General features: G+C 44.1%; 1 protein-coding gene across 1 annotated transcript; it reads left to right on the top strand.

Annotated features, from left to right (window-relative positions):
• The first annotated feature begins 1,090 nt into the window (after window positions 1-1,090).
• LOC117496588 (deoxycytidylate deaminase-like) lies at window positions 1,091-21,036 on the top strand. The gene is made up of 6 exons (XM_034148290.1): window positions 1,091-1,227; window positions 2,395-2,488; window positions 4,312-4,516; window positions 5,569-5,685; window positions 18,980-19,076; window positions 20,389-21,036. The coding sequence occupies exons 1-6, from the start codon at window positions 1,205-1,207 to the stop codon at window positions 20,456-20,458; spliced, it is 606 nt and encodes a 201-aa protein (XP_034004181.1). The 5' UTR covers window positions 1,091-1,204; the 3' UTR covers window positions 20,459-21,036.
• Window positions 21,037-21,374: the final 338 nt, after the last annotated feature.

Here is a 21,374-nt window from a genome sequence, read left to right as displayed (position 1 = left end):
AAAGATTTCTATTACTTTATTGTAAAAGTCCTCCTTATCTTCTTGTAGTTTCAAAAGTCTATCATAAATCTAATCGATAGATTTAAGATTCAAAAATTATAAAAGTAGGGTAGACATGTGGATATTATCCGGCTGAACAAAACGTGCATTTATCTAACAGGTACGTTTCCCACAGATCTTATTTCGAGCTATTTTCTAAAATCCTATGGAGAAATCTCATTGCTTTTTTGTCGAGGGAAGCCATGCGCAGCTTACTTCCGGGTTTTAGGACGCGTCACTGCAGCTCTCTCGTCTCCTCTTCACACACCACACTTTTCGCGGCACACGTACTTACAGCCAATCAGCTCTGAATTATGTGAGATGACGTATGCTGGGGATGGCAGCTCAGTGCCCCTATGGTCATTATTTTTTTGCCACACACATTAAATAGGAAAATACTCTGAGCATGCGCAGTGTAGTTTTTACAGTCACCGTTCACTTAGACAGTGAGAGGGAGGGGCATGATCAGGTTTTGTCCCACATGGCTCTAAACAGCTCAATAGGCACACACTGTAGACACTAATTAGAAGAACACAGACTAAAACAGCAATGTACAGACGAATCAGATGATTAAGGCACGGTCACAAATATGCATAATAAATATTTGCTTCCTGCTTTCCATCCTATGCGTGCAAAAGGGTGAACGATAGGATGGCCTGTTGTTTTGATCTGCTGATGATGCAAATATTTCCTCTGTGTCTTTGGTGTTTTGATGAACTAAGAGATGGGTGATGTCATTTTTGTGTACTGCATTATAACTAAGTACTTTTACTGTACTTACAGTAAACAGAATTCTAGGGTATCATGAATATTTTCTGCTGTTTTATACTATATTTTTGTTTGTTTGTCTGAACACATTGTTTCTCTTGTGCAATAAGAACACTTGTGTTAGGGCATGATTTAACAATAAATAGGTTATATATACAGTATAAAATACCCTAAACCCTAACCTTTTTTATTGTTAAAAAAAGTGCACGAAAATAAGCTCCGTAGGGGGAGGCTCTAAACATTCATTTAAAGGGCGGCAACCAGGAATAACCTATCCTGTGTTGACGTCATTTGAGGTGGAACTTTCTTCCACTGCTAACTTAACGTTCAACTAACTGTCAGCAGCGTACAGTCCAGAGAGAGGCACAGACTGTGAGGGGTCCAGCATCAGAACACTATGGCAGGAAAACCAGCTAATGAGTAAGTAGTTCAAACTGTTTGTAAACTAGGCACGAACATCCCAGAGAGAAAGCACTGAAAAAACTGAAACCTTGACTTTAATTAGATGTATTATGTTCAGATTTCACCTAACTGTATTGGGTTAGTTGAAAGCAATAATATAAAGTGTTAAAGTGAAATGCTGAACTAAAATAACTTGAAAGTACTTGAGTGGATGTAATACGTTATATTTTACATCTTCTTTTGTTACAGTATACTTTTGATAAATAAGTAAGCCTACTGTCAGCACTAATGCTGAAACATCAATTAGGTCATTAATTTGTTGGAAACCTTAATTAATTACATGTTTTTTTTAGTTTTTTTTTAACATTTATATTTTATTAAACATTTTCAAAAGACAAAAACACACGGACAAGGACATGGCTCACATACATTACAAGTAGGACAGGACATAACATGAAGGGGGGGGGGGGGGGTAGGGGGATTACAGTGTCAGTTACATTTGATGTATGCATATGGCGTTGTATTTATACATGATTTGCTTCATAATATAGGTATACTTCATTGTTTAATAGGTAAATAAATAGATAAATAGTCAAATAAATACATACATATATATATATGCACACATATGTACATATACACACACACATCCTTCCTTTTATGATTAATTCACCTATTCATCCATTTCCCATTTAATTTCACTTCTTTCATTATTGTTACCGTTATTTTTCTGTTTCTTCATTACATGTTTTTATTATCACGTATGTAAGTAAAAACCAGGAAGTTGCTGCTCCCTGCATTTCATAAGAACATATTTATTACTTTATTAAAATAAAGTTCAGATGCTTATCTATATGACTTACTTTTAGGTAAAGTCACAAGTCAAAGAGCTGCTGGACATGCTGCCAAAACTGATTTGACCGAATTAAGCAAAACCGTACTTCAAGGCAAAGCTTTTGCTCAAACCCAAAGGACAGAAGGGATATATCAGTAACAACTGCAGCCTGTTCCACTGGTGTGTGTAGGAGTAGTAGACTGTTTAACTATATTTTGATGAATGTCAAAATCAGAAAGGAATTTAGATTTCACATGGAAAGTCTCCAAAACATGTTCGTCTTGTGATTAAAGAGAAGAAAAAAAAATCAACTTTACATAATGTCTGTCTTGTTGTGTGTTTGTCTGTAGCAACGGGGCTAGAAAAGGTTTCATGGAACCTGAAGATTACTTCATGGCTGCAGCCGTTCTGTCAGCAAGGCAGAGCAGAGACCCAAACACACAGGTTTGTGTGTGTGTGTGTGTGTGTGTGTGTGTGTGTGTGTGTGTGTGTGTGTGTGTGTGTGTGTGTGTGTGTGTGTGTGTGTGTGTGTGTGTGTGTGTGTGTGTGTGTGTGTGTGTGTGTGTGTGTGTTTGTGTGTGTGTGTGTGTGTGTGTGTGTGTGTGTGTGTGTGTGTGTGTGTGGGTAGGTGGGTATGTTTCACAGTGAACCTTTTTAAATCTTGTGTGATCAGGCATCTAATAATTATAGAAATAATAATGTTACCCATTGCTAATATGAGTATTATGATAATGGTGATGTGGAAATTATACTTATTTTAACAATATTCCACTATAGTCTTTACTAATAAGTGATCGACATGTCAAATAAAATATTAATGATACAGTTGTTGATATTTATTTCGGTGGAACAGTTGTTTTATTATTCTGGAAGTAAAAATTTAATCTATTCGATCAATTATTAATAAATATATGTAATAAGTGAAGCCCTATCGCATATGTAGTACTCTAATCTGGATTCACTAAACATATTCCCTCTTCCATTTTGGCAGAACTGTTGGAGGTTTTTATTGCATTAGATTAATTTTGCAGCACTAATAATAATCTAATAACAGGCTCTTAAATCTACAACAAACACAGACAAACATATTCAAAAAGATCTTCGAAATTCATTCAAGCTGAGTGCTGATGTGCAGGGCCGGCCCTTGGCATAGGCAGCATAGGCGAATGCTAAGGGCGCATCAACCCATCGGGGGCGCCGAAAATTGAAAAAAAAAAAAAAAATAAAAAAATCTTATTATCTTATACTAACAGAACTACGCCTATATTGCGTACAGCGCCCATAAATTGAACTGCCCCAGCCCCAGTAAAAACCAGAGGTTTATGTGAAATTGTTCTTTTTTTTAAATAATGGTTTTAGTATGCAATTATAGGTTTTAATTTTGTATTTGTGTTCATTTAAAATAAATCAAACTCCTAAAAAACATATACAGCTTCTGTGTGCTTTTATTAACATTGGAATTGACTGTGTAAGCGGCCGCGGGGGGAGAGCTTTAGAGAGCTCTCTCCTGAAAGACTGAGAGGCTCTGATAACCTCAGCTCAGTGAGGTAAAGGCACACCTTTATATAATCATTATAGTTATAAAAAGATAAGAGAATAGGTGAACAACAGGTATCAAATACTATACTGTATAACAGTACAAAAAAGTTGTTATTAATAAACAAGAATACAGTTTAAAAGGGGAGTGATTTGTAAAATATCCATGAAGAAAAAGAAAATCTGTTTACAGTTCTGTTTCATATCGTGTTGAGAGATGTATCCATAGATCTCTTAATTTTGCTCTCAAAGTGCACCAGATTGATGCTTTTAACTTCAATATTAAAAAACAAAAATCTTCCCAGGGGCCCCCGGACCCCCCTAGAGGATGTTAGGTCCACCCCCCACTTAAATCATGTTCAAATGGATAGGATACTAAATACATTTGCACACATCTTTTGTCCATATCTTTCTGTTTTGGTGGTCATGCCACAACCGTGCACGTGCATGCATGCACGAGTCATAGTGAGTGTCTGCATTTTCCGGGAGGGCACCAGCTAAAATCTTGCCTGAGTATATGAGACGGTATTAGATAATGACGGTTGAAGGAATGGATGTTCAGAATTTAAAGTGATCCTTAAAATGTCCATGCCTTTAGAGTGTGTGACTTTCTCCTGAGGGCAGCGGGTTGTTGCATCTGATGTTGGATTATTTCATGATGCAATGTAATGTTTGGTATTTAAAAGAAGTTCAGCTCGACTAAACTCTGGAACACCTCACCCCCTTTGCAGGTTGGGGCGTGTATTGTGAACCAGGACAAAAAGGTAGTTGGCGTTGGTTACAATAAGATGCCAAACGGCTGTGAAGATCACATGCCGTGGTCCCGCTCTAAAGCTAGAGAGGCTGCTGACGCTGCTAAGGCTGATGGCGTTGACCCCACCATTGCTAGGGATGCTGCTGCTGCTGAAACTAAGCTGGACACCAAATACATTTATGGTGAGGATGCACACACACTTCATCCTTCTTGCTTAACTTTTAGATTTTCTTTTTTTCTGAAATCAAACAGTTTGTTGGAAATTCCAAAATGTAGAATAGTTTTACCATTAAAATGCCTTATGATCAACATTTTTGTGAGAAATGTATATTTTTTACATAGCCTATGTGATGGTGGTGAGGAATGATAATATTATAGTTTGATTTATAGAGAGGATTCATCTTTTTTTTTTATTGCAAGTATAGAAGGGATGGATAGATTAACACAATAGAGCAAGTAGGATTGAGACGTTAAAGGTGGGGTAGGTGATTTTTGAGAAACCAGCTCGAGTGCGCTAGAATTTGAAAATACACAACCGGAAAACATCTGCCACTTCCTTACAGAGCCCCTCCTCCAACACACACAAACGCGCATGTGACCAATGAGGGCACAAGATAAGTTTGTGCACAGATGGAAGGCTGACAGGCAGGTAGGCCATCCAGTTATTTTAGCCGGGCCGGCTAAAATGATTGGTCGTGCTTTTTACAGTATTACGGCTTCCACAGATGACATTTTTTAATGGATTTTTTGTCAAAGCACTTAAGATATTCATTGCTATCGGGATGTTAAGAGCATTCCATGGAATATAACAAAAAGTGTATCTCGAGCCGGTTTCTCAAACTTACCTACCCCACCTTTAACTGAGTTTTAAACATCAGCATATCCGGTCATAGTCCGGTAATTACCTGCTAATGGAAACTCTGCTACACAATTCATATTATTATTATTGAAACATGACCGGTAAGTTTCAAATTTGTCCGGTAAAATTAATTCTGTCCGGACATTTGACCGGCAAGAAAAAATCCTAGCGGAAACCCTGCACCAGGGGTGTCTATGGTGTGTTAGGAGAGGTCTATTCCTTCGGTGACAAATAAATCACACTTTCATTGGAGCACATGTATATCATGCATGTCTGATTGTTTATAACTTGTTTGTTATACAACCTAAATACATTTCATACAAGGCACTTACATGCCCTCTATTGATGGGGCCCGTTTCCCCCTCTGTCCCGCAGTGTGCCACGCAGAGCTCAACGCCATCATGAACAAGAACAGCGCTGATCTGAATGGCTGCTCCATCTATGTGACTCTGTTCCCCTGCAACGAGTGTGCCAAGCTGATCATCCAGGCTGGTGGGTCCCTGCAGCACGCACGGACACGCACACACACACACACACACACACACACACACACACACACACACACACACACACACACACACACACACACACACACACACACACACACACACACACACACACACATTTTATTCATTGATTTGAGTGACAACATATTTTGATTGCACTTTTACAGTTGAATAAACTGAGTGCTGCTTTCACTCCCATCAGTCAAAAATGTTGTCCCTATCCATACTGCAACAATAACTAAATTCCGTTTATGCAATTTTTCAAAATAAGTGTCCATTATCACATTACATAACCTTTTTAGTTAGTAATTCGCTTTATTCATTTCGTTTTTTTAAGTATTGGATCAAATAAATGTGCATACATTTGCAAATGTTTATAATTTATTAGGGTCCAAGCACTCACCAGAGGCCTGTACTACGAAGCTGGATTTTTGCTTAGCCGGCTAAATTCAGGGAAATCTCGGGCTTTCCGGTCCTACGACGCTGGTTCTCTTTTTAGCAGGCTAGATTTCCATGGTAACTTATGCTGAGCGGCAAACCTGGGGGGTATACTACGAATCAAGATTTTCGTTTAGCAAGCTAACTTCAGGGGTTTCCGGTCCTACGAAGCTGGTTCACTTTTTAGCGGGCTAGATAACTTATTCTGAACGGCTAGCCTCCGGAGCAGGATAGGTTCCAGGATAAAAGCACTGCCTGCTGACCAATCAGAGCTCAGTGTGCGGAGTTTAAAGCGATCAATTCATATGACAGGAGGAGAAAGGAAATACAGTTTAAACTGCCGTTGCAGGAAAGACAGCCGGACAAAATCACCGACTGTGTGAACGTGAAAATGAATAGAATATCACCTCCCATCTTCAGAGCAATCTGGCTATTATAACATTAGCGTTAAGAAAGCTTACTTAAATATCTGCCACAACATAAGTAACCGGATCAAAGTAACATTACGTAGCCTACAGTCCGCGGCACTGTGAGTGCAGACGGCAATGTGTCCCATTATCATTCATATCACATGATATCACATCATAATGTATCATATATTTCCTTATCTGAGTCAGCTTCTTGAGCCGTATCTGGCGTGCAACACTCACAGTGTCACATACTGTATGCAGAAGTATTATTTTAAGCAACACATTAAGTTGACGAAACACTCGAGTCAAATGTAATTAAAGTCAGATCCACTCGTGTCTTAGACGGGACAGTGATATCATAAACCTGTTAACGTGCGCATTCAAACACTTTTTCTTTTACCAGCTGTAGCCTATTCACCTTGCAGCTGCAACTATGTGGCTTTTATCCTGGAAAAAGTGTTTAAGTCATGGATGTTTAAAGTTTAACTTCTTCATATTTGACTAATATTAAAGTTCACTTTTCATTCAGGAAGTATGACGCTGCGCTGTCAGTACGCTTGTCCATGTTTGAGATTGGTCGAATGCTCCAAATACCACCCCTTTCATGTGAACGCGCACCTAACTAGATAGGACACGGCTGGCTTGAGCGATCCACTTGATAACCAGCGTCGTAGTACAGCTTAGCGAGAGCGCGTATGTTTTGGATTGGGCCAACCGGCTAACTCAAACATATCCAGGTTAGGTTGAACCAGCTTCGTAGTACAGGCCTCTGGTAGAGTTGTAGGATCCTGGTGGAATCTAAACAATTATTATTATCACTATTAAGGTCTGCGACCGAGAGGTCGGCGAGGACCATATTGAAGGGTGAGGTTTCATCATGCCGTTTCCATGCCTGAGGACTTCGACACACCCCTTTTCATCACTGCTTGCAGCTTTAATTATCATCAGGGCCCGAGCAACGACAGGGCCTATTGACATCCAAAAAGTTATTATTAGTGCCAGAGCACCGACAAATAATAATAATAAAACATTTTATTATAGAGTGCTTTTCAGAAAAGTCAAAGACACTTGAAATTTAGAGCAGAGGGCCTATTGAAACTTGAAGGATTATAATTTATTGATACCTCGAGGGGGGAAATTCAGTTTTCCAGTCTGTTTTTTATACACGCACATGCATATTTTTGTTATACAGATACATACTAATACGTTTTTGTACATGCACATGGATTTTGTTTTACAGATACAAATACACACAGTTATATATGCACATGCATTAAGAGGATCCAGTCTCACGGCGCCAGTGAGCAGTTGGGGTTTCGGTGCCTTCTACCGAGCTTCTAAATTTGGAGAAATTTCGAGGCTGCACATGTGTAGACTCCATTCAGATCTTCGGTCGCCTTCTAGTGACGTAGCCAAACAATATCCCCCCACAACATACCACATGGCCAGATAAATTACCCAATAAAACACATAGTAACAGTTGATATATTGATTATTCTCACACAACGTTTTAATTGTTTTTACAGTGTTGGAATGTAACTAAGTATATTTACTCAAGACCTGTTCTTAAGTAATGAAATTGAGGTACAGTATACTTAAGCAATAGCTCACGACAGGCCGTGGTATATGCTCATTATATCACAGCTAAGGGGCGTGGTTCGGCCCGACGCGAAGCTGTGCGCAGCGTCTCCACTGTAGAGATGGCAAATCCGGATCATTTTACGGACTCAGGGTCTTCTGAGTCAGTCATTGAAGAGATCCGGATCATACGAGTCATTTGAGTCATACGAGTCAGCATGACCAAGACCGTAGAAATCCTATTGGTGAAACCGAAAAGTTGTTGCATTTCACGAGCATATTATTATTCCATATATTTTGAATATATATATATATATTTGTATATATATATATATAATATCTGCATGTATATTTTCTATTTCGACATGTATATTTTATATTTTATTTTTATTTCTATTCTTGTATATTTTGTAGTTTTGTTTTATTGTAAAATGCCTTTTATGCTGCTGTAACAACAACAATTTCCCAATTTAGGATCAATAAAGTACTATCTATCTATCTATCTATTAAACTGACGTTATAATTAACCTCCGCTACACAGTGTATTTTGCTTTAATAAAAAATGTTGATCACAAAAAAAAGGGTTATTTTGCGATTTGGCAAAGCTGAGTCTGCTGTTGACTCGTGCATGAGGACGAGTCTGCTGGATCTCCGGATCTGCTGCTATATACGGCTCCGAGTCCGCACGAGTCTGCTCTGCTGTGTGTTGCACACACAGTGAGTCAGGATTTGCGAATCCGAGTCTGCTGTGGACTCGTGCATGACGACGAGTCTGCTGGGTCTCTGGATCTGCTGCTATATGGTTACGGCTCCGAGTCCGCACGAGTCTGATCCGCTGTGTGTTGCAGCGAGTCAGGATTTGCGAATCTGCGAATCTGCGAGTCTGCTGTTGGAGCCGTCGGCTCCTCTGAGTCCCCACGAGTCTGCAGGAAGTTTCACTGATCTGCGTCCCCTCCCCTGAGCCAAACGATCACTTCTGGCAGCTATCCTGTATACTTGCTAAAGGGTAGGTAGATGGACTTGGGGTACGTTGTAATGTGATTTTACATGTTATAAAGAGAGTAGCGAGTGACGCAATTTATAGTTTTAATTTGTACGTCACACCAAGTGTGGGACTCAAGGACTCGGGTTAATGGAGAGGGGAGACTCGTCATGACCAGCTCATTTCTAGGATCCGGGTTAATGATCCGGATGAATCAGGACTCGCCCATCTCTACTCCACTGCAGCCTGTGCATCTCAACCCCCCCGCAGCAACTCCATATCCACCAGTTAAAGGAAATAAAACTAATGTGTTGAGTTATATCAGCTGCCAAATCTACCAAATATATGGTGTTCTTAGTTTCCATACCTCCTGTGTTTTATGAGCGACTTATCAAGTATTGGCGAACGGCATAAAACATGATTAAACATGATAGCAGCCTATATAAAACGATGCTCGTATCTATACAACCATTAGAAATGCAAAACGGCGTCAGTTTAGACGTAATTCTGTCCTTCTGCTTACCGCATCATTTATGAGAATACATTTCTTAACAAGACATAATCGAGGGGTGATCAATAACATTTCCGTATTTATTTATTTCTCCAAGTTATGTTTTTGTGTGCACTGAGGAGTCTCAAACATCATTTTAAGATTGGCTTTAATCAATTTTTGACAATTTATTCTTCATATGATACATGAGAGGTAATACTTTAATTTATGGTATTATTTGTACATATGTCTCTCCATTCTTCCTTCTGCCAACGGTGTCGCAGTTTCTCGTCTCTCCCGTTTTTGTGCGTACCGCATACGGATGGGTCAGACGTGTGAGTGGAGGACCGCACATTTTCCCGTCAAGTTAGTTTTTTATAAATCGCAAAGATTGCTTAGAAATTGGCATACGCCATCTTTTGAGCGTACGCCACGTTTATAAATTTGGCCCCAGTGCTGTAGCGTGTCATCCGCTCTGCAGAGAGGGTGATCGGCTGCAATCTGCCATCCCTCCACCACCTGCACGCCTCCAGGACCCTGAGGCGGGCAGGGAAGATTGTGGCCGACCCCTGCCACCCTGGACACAAACTGTTCACCCCCCTCGGCCCTCCCCTCTGGCAGGAGGCTGCGCTCCATCAGGACCAAAACCTCTCTCCACCTGAACAGTTTCTTCCCCTCAGCTACCGGCCTCATAAACAAGACCCGCCCCCCCCCCACTGACACTTTACCTCAGCCACATCATAGACTCTAATGTTGACAATATTGCTTACTGCACATATTTTATATTCTATAATTTATTGCATTCTATTCTATTTCAATGTAAATTACTGCTTTATTTTATTGTTATCTTACTATATATTTATTACAGTATTCTTAATATAGTTTGCTATCTGTGTTATTTTAAAAAAAATAGTTTTTAATTTTTATGTATGCACCACGACACCTAGTCAAATTCCTCGTACGTGTAAACCTACCTGGTAATAAACCCGTTTCTGATTCTGATTCTGATCATTTATCAAGTCTGACACGCATTTACCACGTCATGCTGGGGGTTTTCGTTTCAGTGAGGGCCGACATTGTACCTCTGGCCGACCCATGGATGTATAATAAGAACTGGATACAGCGTGGGAGGCGGGGCCTCATTCATTCCTATGAGAGTTGCTCATTCGCGCATGATGATAAAATGGCCCAACTTTTGAGAGAGTGAAACGTCACAGATTACCCGGCATGCCTGAGAAGTACCCGTATGTGCGCTCATAGCGCATGCGCGACTTTAACCATGCCCCCCAAAATGCTCGTTCACATCAAGCACGTCAATTTGCGTACACGTAACAGCACCGCACGTTCATGACAGCATGGTAATGGTTTGTTATTATGATAGATTTGATATTAACGAGGCGGCAGTTAGCAGCTAGCGGTTAGCTAGTAATTATGCTAATTTACACATCAATCGTTATGTACTTTTATATTACGCTGTAACAGGATCTAGTGATATCCAAGCAACAGAGCTTCATTTAGCATGAAAGAATTATTGCACTGTATATATATATGTATACAGTGCAATAAGCTTCTTAGTGCAATAAGAAGCTACAGGGACGTTAATCTACGTCGGTAATATTAACTTTATTTAATACAACATTTACAGTACAAGATTTAATCATACAGCCCATGTAGTATAATATTTTACAAATTATGAATTTGTGGTGATTGACATTATTCACCCACGGATCTATGGGTTGGGGTATTGTTCCGCACGGACATTTTAGTGAACCGGACCAGCTGTTTCCGCCGGTCTTCGCTTCCCGGGCATGAAGTTGTTTACATGTGTGTTCAGATGCTAAATAAAAGTTTAGCTTGTACTTTTGATACCCCGCCTCCGACTCCCGTCTCTCGGCACCACATTGGTGACCCCGACGTAAGTCTCGTTGAAGGATCCGAAAATGTACCGAGCATGGCAAATAACGCCGTTTTTTTCAAACTGCCGGAGCTTTGGGAGACATCTGCGGCTGCATGGTTCGCTCAGGCGGAGGCTCAGTTCGCCCTCCGCGGAGTTACTGATGATGCAGCGCGGTATTTTCACGTCGTTTCGGCGCTGGGGAGCTCCACTGCGACCCGGACGGTGGGCTTTATCACATCTCCCCCTGCCCAGGATAAATATGCAGCGTTCAAGGCTTTCCTGCTAAAGACGTTCGAGCTGTCACGGTCGGAGCGGGCCTGACGCCTACTCGCCATATGGAGATGATGCTCAGCCTGCTGGGTACGGAGGAGCCTAATTTTTTGTTTATTGAACTGTTTCTTCGGCACATGCCGCCGCATGTGCAGACAGCGCTCGCTAATACGGCTATTACCGAGCCCCGCGCTTTGGCCCGAAGAGGCTGACCCGTTCTTCCTGGCAACCCAGCGTTTTACCCCTGAGGTGCTGGCCCCGACACACAGCGGCACCTTCCCGGGTACAGGCATGCCACCTAGCAGAAGCTCCAGGGCCGACGTCAGCGACTCCAGCCCTGGCCTGTGTTATTACCATGCACGCTACGGGGCGAAAGCGAAGATGTGCCGTCCCCCCTGCACCTACAAGGTAACGGGAAACGCCAAGGCCTGCGCTCGGTAGTGGCCGCGAGCGTGGGCACGTCCAACCGGCTCCTGTTCATCAGGGACACCCTCTCTGGTCGCAGACTCCTTGGTGACACAGGAGCCCAGCGGAGCGTCCTGCTGGCTACCGTGGAGGACGCCGCCGGTGAGGGCCACGGCCCACCTTTGACATCCGCTAATGACACCCCTATTCGCACCTATGGCACAAAGACAGTGGACCTGTGCTTCGAGGGTCAGCGGTTTAGGTGGGATTTCGTCACGGCTGACATCTCCTTCGCCCTCCTCTGCGCAGACTTCCTGTGCGCTCACGGACTGCTGGTGGACGTCAAGAACAACCGCCTGGTGGACGCACTGACGTTTGCCTCGTTCACATGTACCAGCGGCGAGGCGTCATTCAGCGGGCTCTCCAGCTCACTCTCACAGGGCGACAAGTTCCAGCACCTTCTCAGTGAGTTTCCCGACTTGACGCAGCCCACCTTTTCCGCTGCCACTGCCAAACACGGGGTAGAGCACCACATTGACACTGTGGGCCCCCCAGTCTACGCTAGGGCCCGGCGGCTCAACCCTGACATGCTGGCAGTCGCCAAGTCGGAGTTCGTCAACATGGAGCGTCTGGGCATCATCCGCCGCTCAGACAGCCCTTGGGCTTCGCCGCTTCACATGGTCCCTAAAGCAGTCGGTGGCTGGCGACCGTGTGGTGACTACCGCCGCCTTAATGACGCCACTACGCCAGACCGCTACCCGGTCCCTCACATCCAGGACTTCTCTGCACACCTGGCGGGCAAGCTGGTCTTCTCCAAGGTGGATCTGGTGCGGGGCTACCACCAGGTTCCGGTGCACCCCTCGGACGTCCCCAAAACTGCGGTAATTACGCCGTTCGGGCTTTTCGAGTTCCTGCGTATGCCGTTTGGATTTAAGAACGCTGCTCAGTCCTTTCAGCGGCTGATGGATTCGGCGCTCAGAGACATGCCATTCATCTTCGTCTATTTAGACGACATCCTGGTCGCCAGCTCCTCCTCCGAAGAGCACCAGGCACATCTCCGGGTCCTTTTCGCAAGGCTCGACCAACACGGCCTGATTATCAACCCGGCGAAGTGTCAGTTCGGGTTGACCTCCATCCAATTCCTCGGGCACCTCATCAACAAGGGTGGGGCCGCCCCCCTCCCGTCGAAAGTGGAGGCCGTGTCCGCCTTTCCACGACCGCCTACAGCTCGGGCGCTCCGAGAGTTCCTCGGGATGGTGACGTTTTATCACCGGTTCATCCGCCGGGCGGCCCACACGATGCGCCCGCTGTACGAGGCCCTCAAGGACAAGTCCCCCGGTCAGGCCATAGACTGGACGGCTGAGAGGGAGGTTGCTTTTGACGCCGCCAAAGCCGCCCTGAGCGAAGCCGCCATGTTGGCTGACCCGTCGCACGGGGCCCCCATCGCTATCACCACCGACGCGTCTGACTACGCGGTGGGCGCGGTGCATGAACAATGGGTCGACAGTGCCTGGCAACCGCTCGCCTTTTTCAGCCGCCAGTTGACTCCCAGGGAGCGCAAGTACATCGCTTTCGACAGAGAACTCCTTGGTCTCTATTTGTCTATTGGTCTCACTTCCGTTTCCTGCTGGAAGGCCGGGAGTTTGCGGCGTTCGTGGATCACAAGCCGCTTACCTTCTTCATGTCCAAGGTGGCCGAGCCGTGGTCCGCCCGACAGCAACGCCAGCTTTCGTACATCTCCGAGTACACCACGGACATTCAACACATCGCTGGCAAGGCTAACGTGGTCGTGGACTGCCTCTCCAGAGCGGTTGTCGGAGCTGTGCAGCTGGGCCTCGATTACCTCCGCATGGGCGCTGACCAGGCCTCTGACCACGGGGTCCAAACCCTCAAGGCCTCGGTCACAGGATTACGCCTGGATGAGGTCACGGTCGGTGACTCGGGCGCGAAGCTGTGGTGTGACGTCTCCACGGGCCAGCCTCGACCGCTGGTCCCTGCGGACTGGCGCCGACCCGTTTTTGAGGCGGTTCACAATCTTTCCCATCCCGGTAGGAAGCCGTCCGTGAGGTTGTTGTCGCAGAAGTTCGTGTGGCAGGGGCTTAAGAAGGACGTGAGGTCCTGGGTCGACTCATGCGTGGCCTGTCAACGGGCCAAAGTCCACCGCCATACTAGGGCCCCTTTTGAACTTTTTGCGGTTCCTGAGAGGAGGTTTGACCATGTCAATGTCGACCTCGTAGGTCCGCTTCCCCCCTCTCACGGTTTCACCTACCTGTTTACGATGGTGGACAGGACGACCCGCTGGCCCGAGGCCGTTCCCCTCACCTCGACGTCAGCTTCCGACGTCGCCCGCGCTTTCATCGGCATGTGGGTGGTGCGCTTCGGGACCCCGTCTGACCTCTCCTCTGACCGCGGTTCTCAGTTCACCTCGGAGCTGTGGAACGCTGTTGCTGTGGGTTTGGGGGTCAAGCTGCACCGCACCACCGCTTATCACCCCCAGGCTAACGGATTGTGTGAGCGGTTTCACCGATCCATGAAGGCGTCGCTGCGTGCCGGCTTGACAGATGGCAACTGGGTGGATAAGCTCCCATGGGTTATGCTCGGCCTCAGGTGTGCCCCCAAAGAAGACCTGCAGTCCTCGTCGGCGGAGCTCGTTTATGGCCAAACGCTACGGGTCCCCGGGGAATTCATTCCCACCGCCACTGTGCCCTGGTCTGCGGCCGGGCAGCGCTCCTCCCTGCTGGAGACTGCCGGGACATTCGCGCCCGTCCCCACGTCGCAGCACAGCAGCCTAGCTTTCCGGGTGTCCCCCGGATTACGGTCGGCGGATTTCGTTTTTATTCGCCACGACGCCCACCGCGGCCCCCTGCGGCCCCCTTACGACGGTCCGTTCAGGGTCGTACGTCACGGGGACAAGAGCCTGGTGGTGGACGTTGGTGGCAGGCCTGAGACGGTGTCCGTTGATCGGGTTAAGCCTGCTCACGTGGACGTTTCCAGGCCGTTGGAGTTGGCTCTGCCCCCACGTCGGGGCCGCCCTCCCATGGCCCGCCCCCTGTGGGGATGCCCTCGCCCTCGTTGGCGCCCCTGCCCCTGCCCTCGCCTGCGGCCCCGCCCTCCTCGGCCCCTGTGGTCCGTACGCGCCGGGGTCGGGTGGTACTTCCTCCCAGGCACGGGGATTTTGACTATGGGTGAATTCTGGGGGGGCTTGTGTTAGGGGGGGGGGGATAAATGGCCTAAAAATAAAAAAGTTGGAAAATGATTACGCCCACTTCAGGGATGGTGCATTGGGTCATTTGGGAGATATTTTGTATTGGGAGTTGGTACCTATCATGAAATAAACCCCCCACCCCACCCAAAAAACTAAATCGGACATGTTTTTTTCCCCCTTTTATCATTAAAAATAAAATAAAATCTTAAGAGAACACTTTGGTTCACCTTTCAGATGTTGCAAAGTTCTAAAGTAACAAAGTACATTTACATAATGCATTGTGGCTCCTGGTTGACTGCAAGCAAACCGTTGAAATCCCCAAGCAGACGATCATATTCAACACACCATCTGACAAGCAGTTAAACAGAGTTGTCGCAGGTATGTTTTTTCCTTTTTAACAAAACTATTATATTATATTATTTTATAATTATATTATTATATGATATTATATGATAATTTAGCTTGGTTTGTGTCAGGTTCCATCCAATATTAGTCATACTTTTAGCTTTCTAGCTGTTAAGAATGTAGCTCAAACTAGCTAGCTAGCTTAGTGCAACAGTTGATTTGACATGTTTTTGCTCAAATTAGCCAGCTAACTTTATTATACAGTAATTACTTAGCTAACTGTTACATTAAGCTAAATTAGTAGACAGCACTGAAGTAATTAACACTCTCCTAGACCTAGTGCTTGTAACTTAATCTAATTTAGAATATTAATCTTTTTCAGAGAAGTCACATCAGTCTGATGACATACATCATCAAGCATGGCAGAGCCCAGACACATGTCCAAAACTAGATCTACCGGAAACATTTATAATGCAGATAGCCTACCGACTTTCCTCCCTCCAAGAACTTCCAACCACCCACAAAACTCCCCACACTGCAGAGTGTCATAAGCATGAGACGGTACCACCTGGAGATGGGCAATGGGAGAGTGACTACAACCATGGCAGCACGGGAAGTGGCAAAAAGGTCTACGCCAAGTACTACCACGACACTGTGTTTTGTGTTTCCTTGAGCACCATCCAGAGGAAGGTAGAAAGGATCTGGAAACAGTTCAGTGAGGGCAGAAAGAGGTATGGACAGACAGGGAAAGAAGACTCACTGGCTGTCCAACAATACAAAGAGTTATTTCATACAAAGTCTGAGCTCTTTGATGTATTTGCCCATGACCCTATACGGCGGCAATCACTGGAGAAAGAGTGGTGTGTAAGCATGAGTGAGATGGAGCACAAATACTATGAAGACCAGAAGACAGAGCGAAGGATGTTCTGTTCCAAAGGTGTGGACCCTGTCTGGTACCATAGCATGATGCGAACCCAAAGGTTGAGGGAGAGGAGCGAAGAGTACCAGAGGAAGAGAGACCAGCAGTTCTCATATCAAACTCTGCACCATATCACAGATATCTTGATTGAAACTGGTGAGATATCCAGCTGCAGCAGCGATGAAGAGAAAGAGGGCACACCCCCAAAAGCGACTGAGACAGATGTCTGAGACTGACACACAGCTTCAAAAGGAGGGTGAAGAGAGTGAAGCGCGAGCAGAACCCAAAGGAAGGAAAAAAATCTTCACAGATGTTGCTGAACTAGACATGGATGAAGATTTACTACCACAAGAGTTTCAACACATACGATTGTCCAAGAGAAAAGTCCGGGATGAGTTCTATACAACTGTAGCCAATCTCAGAAACAGGAGATGGCTCAAAGAAAGGAGAGGAAGAGACTAGACATGCTGGACACACTGAAATCTAGAGGTGGCCCCTTCACTGACAGTGGGGAAGTTGAGAAGTTCCTTGTGGATGAAAGTCTGAACAACAACGCAAAGCTGCAGAGGATGAAGCTTGAGGTTCAGTTTGCCAGAGAAAGTACCACGCTTCTGCCTAAAGTCGATCCTATCTTCAGAATCCAGGTGACACTGCCCAGTGGGAAGAGGAGGATGAAAACGGCACAGGAGTTTGGAGATGCTCTCATGGCGTACCTAGGCAAGAGGAGTGACCGAACCACACTGGAATATGCAAAATTCCAAGAAAGTCTTGAAAGGCTAAGAAAAATATGAGGTGCTACTTAAGACTGACAAGTTCAAGTTCTTTCTATGTCAATGTGACTGAATAAAAATGATTTAACTGTTTTGTATTTGGAATAAAAATCTAATCAAGTTTTCCAAATGAGTTTAGTCTTTTAGTCTTAGCAGACTGTAAGAATAGTGAATTTCAAAGGGCGGAACAGCCAAAAAAACGCTCTTTTTGTGTTCTTTTTTTAATTTTAAAGAGGGATGGGGGATTATTTTCAAGATACAGAGTTACTTTGAGGTGTAACAGTTCTTCTATTAATAGTGTTTATTAATTCTCAAATGGGTTTGAAAGCATTCATTCAACAGTATATAGGCAAACAGTAAGAATAGCTTATGCATACCAGGCGGAATGTGCAGAAAATGCCACTTTTTGGGTTATTTTTTTCATTTTCAAGGGGTGGGGGGTTATTTTCAAGGTACAGAGTTACTTTTGGTGTCAAAGTTCTTGTATTGATAGTGTTAATCAAGTCCCAAATGGGTGTGTTGAAATGTTGAACTTGATGATTATCCCCCCCCCTATTGTGTGGTGATTGACATTATTCACCCACGGACCTATGGGTTGGGGTATTGTTCCGCACGGACATTTTAGTGAACCGGACCAGCTGTTTCCGCCGGTCTTCGCTTCCCGGGCATGAAGTTGTTTACATGTGTGTTCAGATGCTAAATAAAAGTTTAGCTTGTACTTTTGATACCCCGCCTCCGACTCCCGTCTCTCGGCACCACAAATTACAGCAAACGTGCAATATATCCATTATTACAGCTCCGTGGGCTGGCAGTAAGGCGATATGGGTCCGTTCTTATTGTGCATCCATGGGTAAAGATAAACGCATGTAGTGCTGAACACGTAACATGAACGTGCCGGGCGGCGCGGTCCCGTGGGTTAGATGCGCGTTCATAATGCAGAGGGAAATAACTCGCAGAATAACGTTATTAGCACATTTTTACAACTTGAGGAACGAATGTTTTTAATAAGGGCTATACAAGTGTTCATACTGGGTAGTTTATTTAGTTTAAAAAAAATTATCCAACGATTTACAGACCACTCTTTCCCCATGTAAGTCAATGGGAAAAAGTGTTTCCAGGCCTGGCAACCAAAAGGAAGTGTAGTACCGCCGTTTGGCCAGCACGAATATTTTCATCTGAGTCCGGCGCACTTCCTGGGGGCTTGGGCCGACCAAGGAGGGAACGCCCAAAATGACACTGGAGCCACCCCCAACCGCTACATAACTCATTAACTGTTTGTGTTGTAGACACTTCTGGAAGGTATAATAGCAGTCAGTAGAGAGCTCCTGGTCATTGGTGAGGTTTGCCCTTACATCATGAACCGTTTGTCGAAGAATCTTCTGGGAGGTATCATGGCACTCAGAGGAGCAGCTTCCTGCCAGTAACCATGATGCACGTGGAAGTGTGAGTGAACTTTCAACACTGCGTGCAGATTTAATTTGAGTTGCTCCACTTCTTATTCTCCTTTTCTCTCTTTTACTTCAACTGCCATGATTCTGCTATAAAGATGAATAAGTTATTTCTGTATCCAGGTATGAAAGAAGTCGTCTATCTTTCTGATAAGTACCATGATCGTGTGGAAACACAAGCCGCCAAACGGATGTTTAAACAGGCAAAGATACCATTCAGGTGAGACACACACACACACACACACACACACACACACACACACACACACACACACACACACACACACACACGTATGGTATTGTGGGGCAACATTTTCTCTTTTAGAAGGAAGGTCCAATGTTTCATGGAAGTTTCAAATCTCCTTTCCTATCATCTAGAGCAGGGGTGTCAAACTCGGGCCCGTGACTTCAGGGCCCGTGACTTCATTTTATGTGGCCCACAAGAGCTTGCAAAGAATATTATATGTTTATTATACGGTTACATGCCGATTTATAGAAGCACGTTGCCCATAAACTACATGTCCCACAATGCATCTCAAATTTGACTTTTTTGCTCAGAATTTGACTTTTATTCTTCAAAATATACCTTGTTTCTTAGAATTGACTTTCTCTCAGAATTTGCCTTTTTTTTAAAAAATCATTTTGTGACATTCTCACTGAAGAGACCTGCAATTATTTGCCCTAGACTTCTGCTTTCAGACGTAGTTAATTATGAAGTTATTACCCTATCCAATATTAGACCAATGCAGAGGCAATAATATAATATAATACATTATTTTATATATATTATGTAGCTATATATGTATTTTTATATAATTACAACTGGCCCTTTGATTGCAACCATAATGCTAATGTGGCCCGCGAGGAAATTGAGTTTGACACCCCTGATCTAGAGAATTCGAACAGCTCTTATCATGGGGTACTTCTGGGTCATTTCACTCCGTTAGGGGGGTTCCTAAGCTAAACTGACAATTTGACCGCAACATTGCTGTTCCCTTAAGTGTTTACTTCCTGCCTGTCTTCTTCTGCTGTTTCCTTTAGTGTTTACTTCCTGTCTTTCTTCTTCTCCTGATTTAATTGTCCTTCAGCTCTCCAGAGTTTTTTGGTCTTCAACCGTTTTAGTTTTCTTTGCTTTCGGCTGTTTGCTTGTTCTTGCTTTCTTTATATTTTCTTTACTGGGAACACTTTAGCCTTCATAAATCCAAACATACTGGCTCTGGCGGCCCACCACTGCAAGTCCCCCTGGGGGTCACCGTACCCCGGTTGAGAACCACTGCTATAAGTGACACTCCAGCACTGCCGCACAGTCTGGCACTCTTTGCCGGCACGCCTGATCTGGTGTGAATGCAGCAGCTGTCCCTTTCTCTCTCACACTTCTTTCTGTTTACAACTTGCCCAGTCTTTGTAAAAGTGTACTGGGTTTTGGGAATGGGAATGAATTGAATAAACAAGGAAGACCCTATTCCACTAATGCCCGTATCATACCCTGATCATTGCGTTTTTTTTTTTTTTTCCTCTGTGTGTTTTGGCAGGGTGTTCGAGACCAAGCCCGATGTTGTCCTTAAACTCCGGAGCTTCTGCGGTGAAGGAGGCGAGGAATGAAGAGGAAGACATGATGAGATTAAAACTTGTTTCATCAAATGCGTTGGTTGTGTTCTACTTTATATATATATTCTTTTTAAACCCATTGACATTTTTTAAATGGGCATCTGCTTTACTGCCAAGCAAAATATGAAAACGTTAAGCGAAGCTCTAACTGCATCTGCCATAGGGCCTTACAGCAGGCCAATGAGTAAGACCTGGTGACCTAAATAGTCCAATTGAGCTAAAAAGAAATCGTAATTTTGATGGAGCTTGTTGAGGATAAATTACCAAGGCCTCAGCCGTCTACTCCTATAGTCAGCGTTCAGGCATGCAACCTCAGTCGCTCCTTTCTCTCTTTCTAATAATTGTAACACTTTTTATTTCCTGGTATGTAAAGGCTTAAAACATGTCTAATCATTGGATCATAATCATAGACTACATATGTGTGATCATCATACATCATTGTTTGCCAAAGTTACCTGCTATGAAGATGAACAGTTTAAAATCTTTGTCTTCATAACATTCTGTGTCTCCACACCTTCATTCCTTAAACCGTGTCAGCTCTCAGTTGAAGTCAATAAAACATTTGGACGGCATGATCTAATGTCCACTGTGTTCATTATTTAAATTGCATTTATGATGTAATAGATAAAAGGGTTTCTTTAAATGACAAATACATACAGCTTGTCATGTGTGATCATCATACACAACAGAAATACATTTCCCTGTAAGGGATAATAAAGTGTATCTTCTTCTTCTTCTTCTTCTTCTTCTTCTTCTTCTTCTTCTTCTTCTGTGGTGGAGGTGTGTTTGAAGAGGGAAGAGGGATTTTCACTTTTATTTCGGTTGTTTCTGTTTCAATCGTTTCTTTAACTGTATGATCTTTCGTTGGGATATTTGTACTCTTTGCGAGTACGGTTAATACTTTTTCGTT

This window comes from Trematomus bernacchii, unplaced genomic scaffold (assembly GCF_902827165.1).
Source record: "Trematomus bernacchii unplaced genomic scaffold, fTreBer1.1, whole genome shotgun sequence".
NCBI classification, from domain to species: domain Eukaryota; kingdom Metazoa; phylum Chordata; class Actinopteri; order Perciformes; family Nototheniidae; genus Trematomus; species Trematomus bernacchii.
The sequence above is the reverse complement of the archived record's forward strand: the minus strand, read 5'-3'. Positions and strand labels throughout refer to the sequence as shown.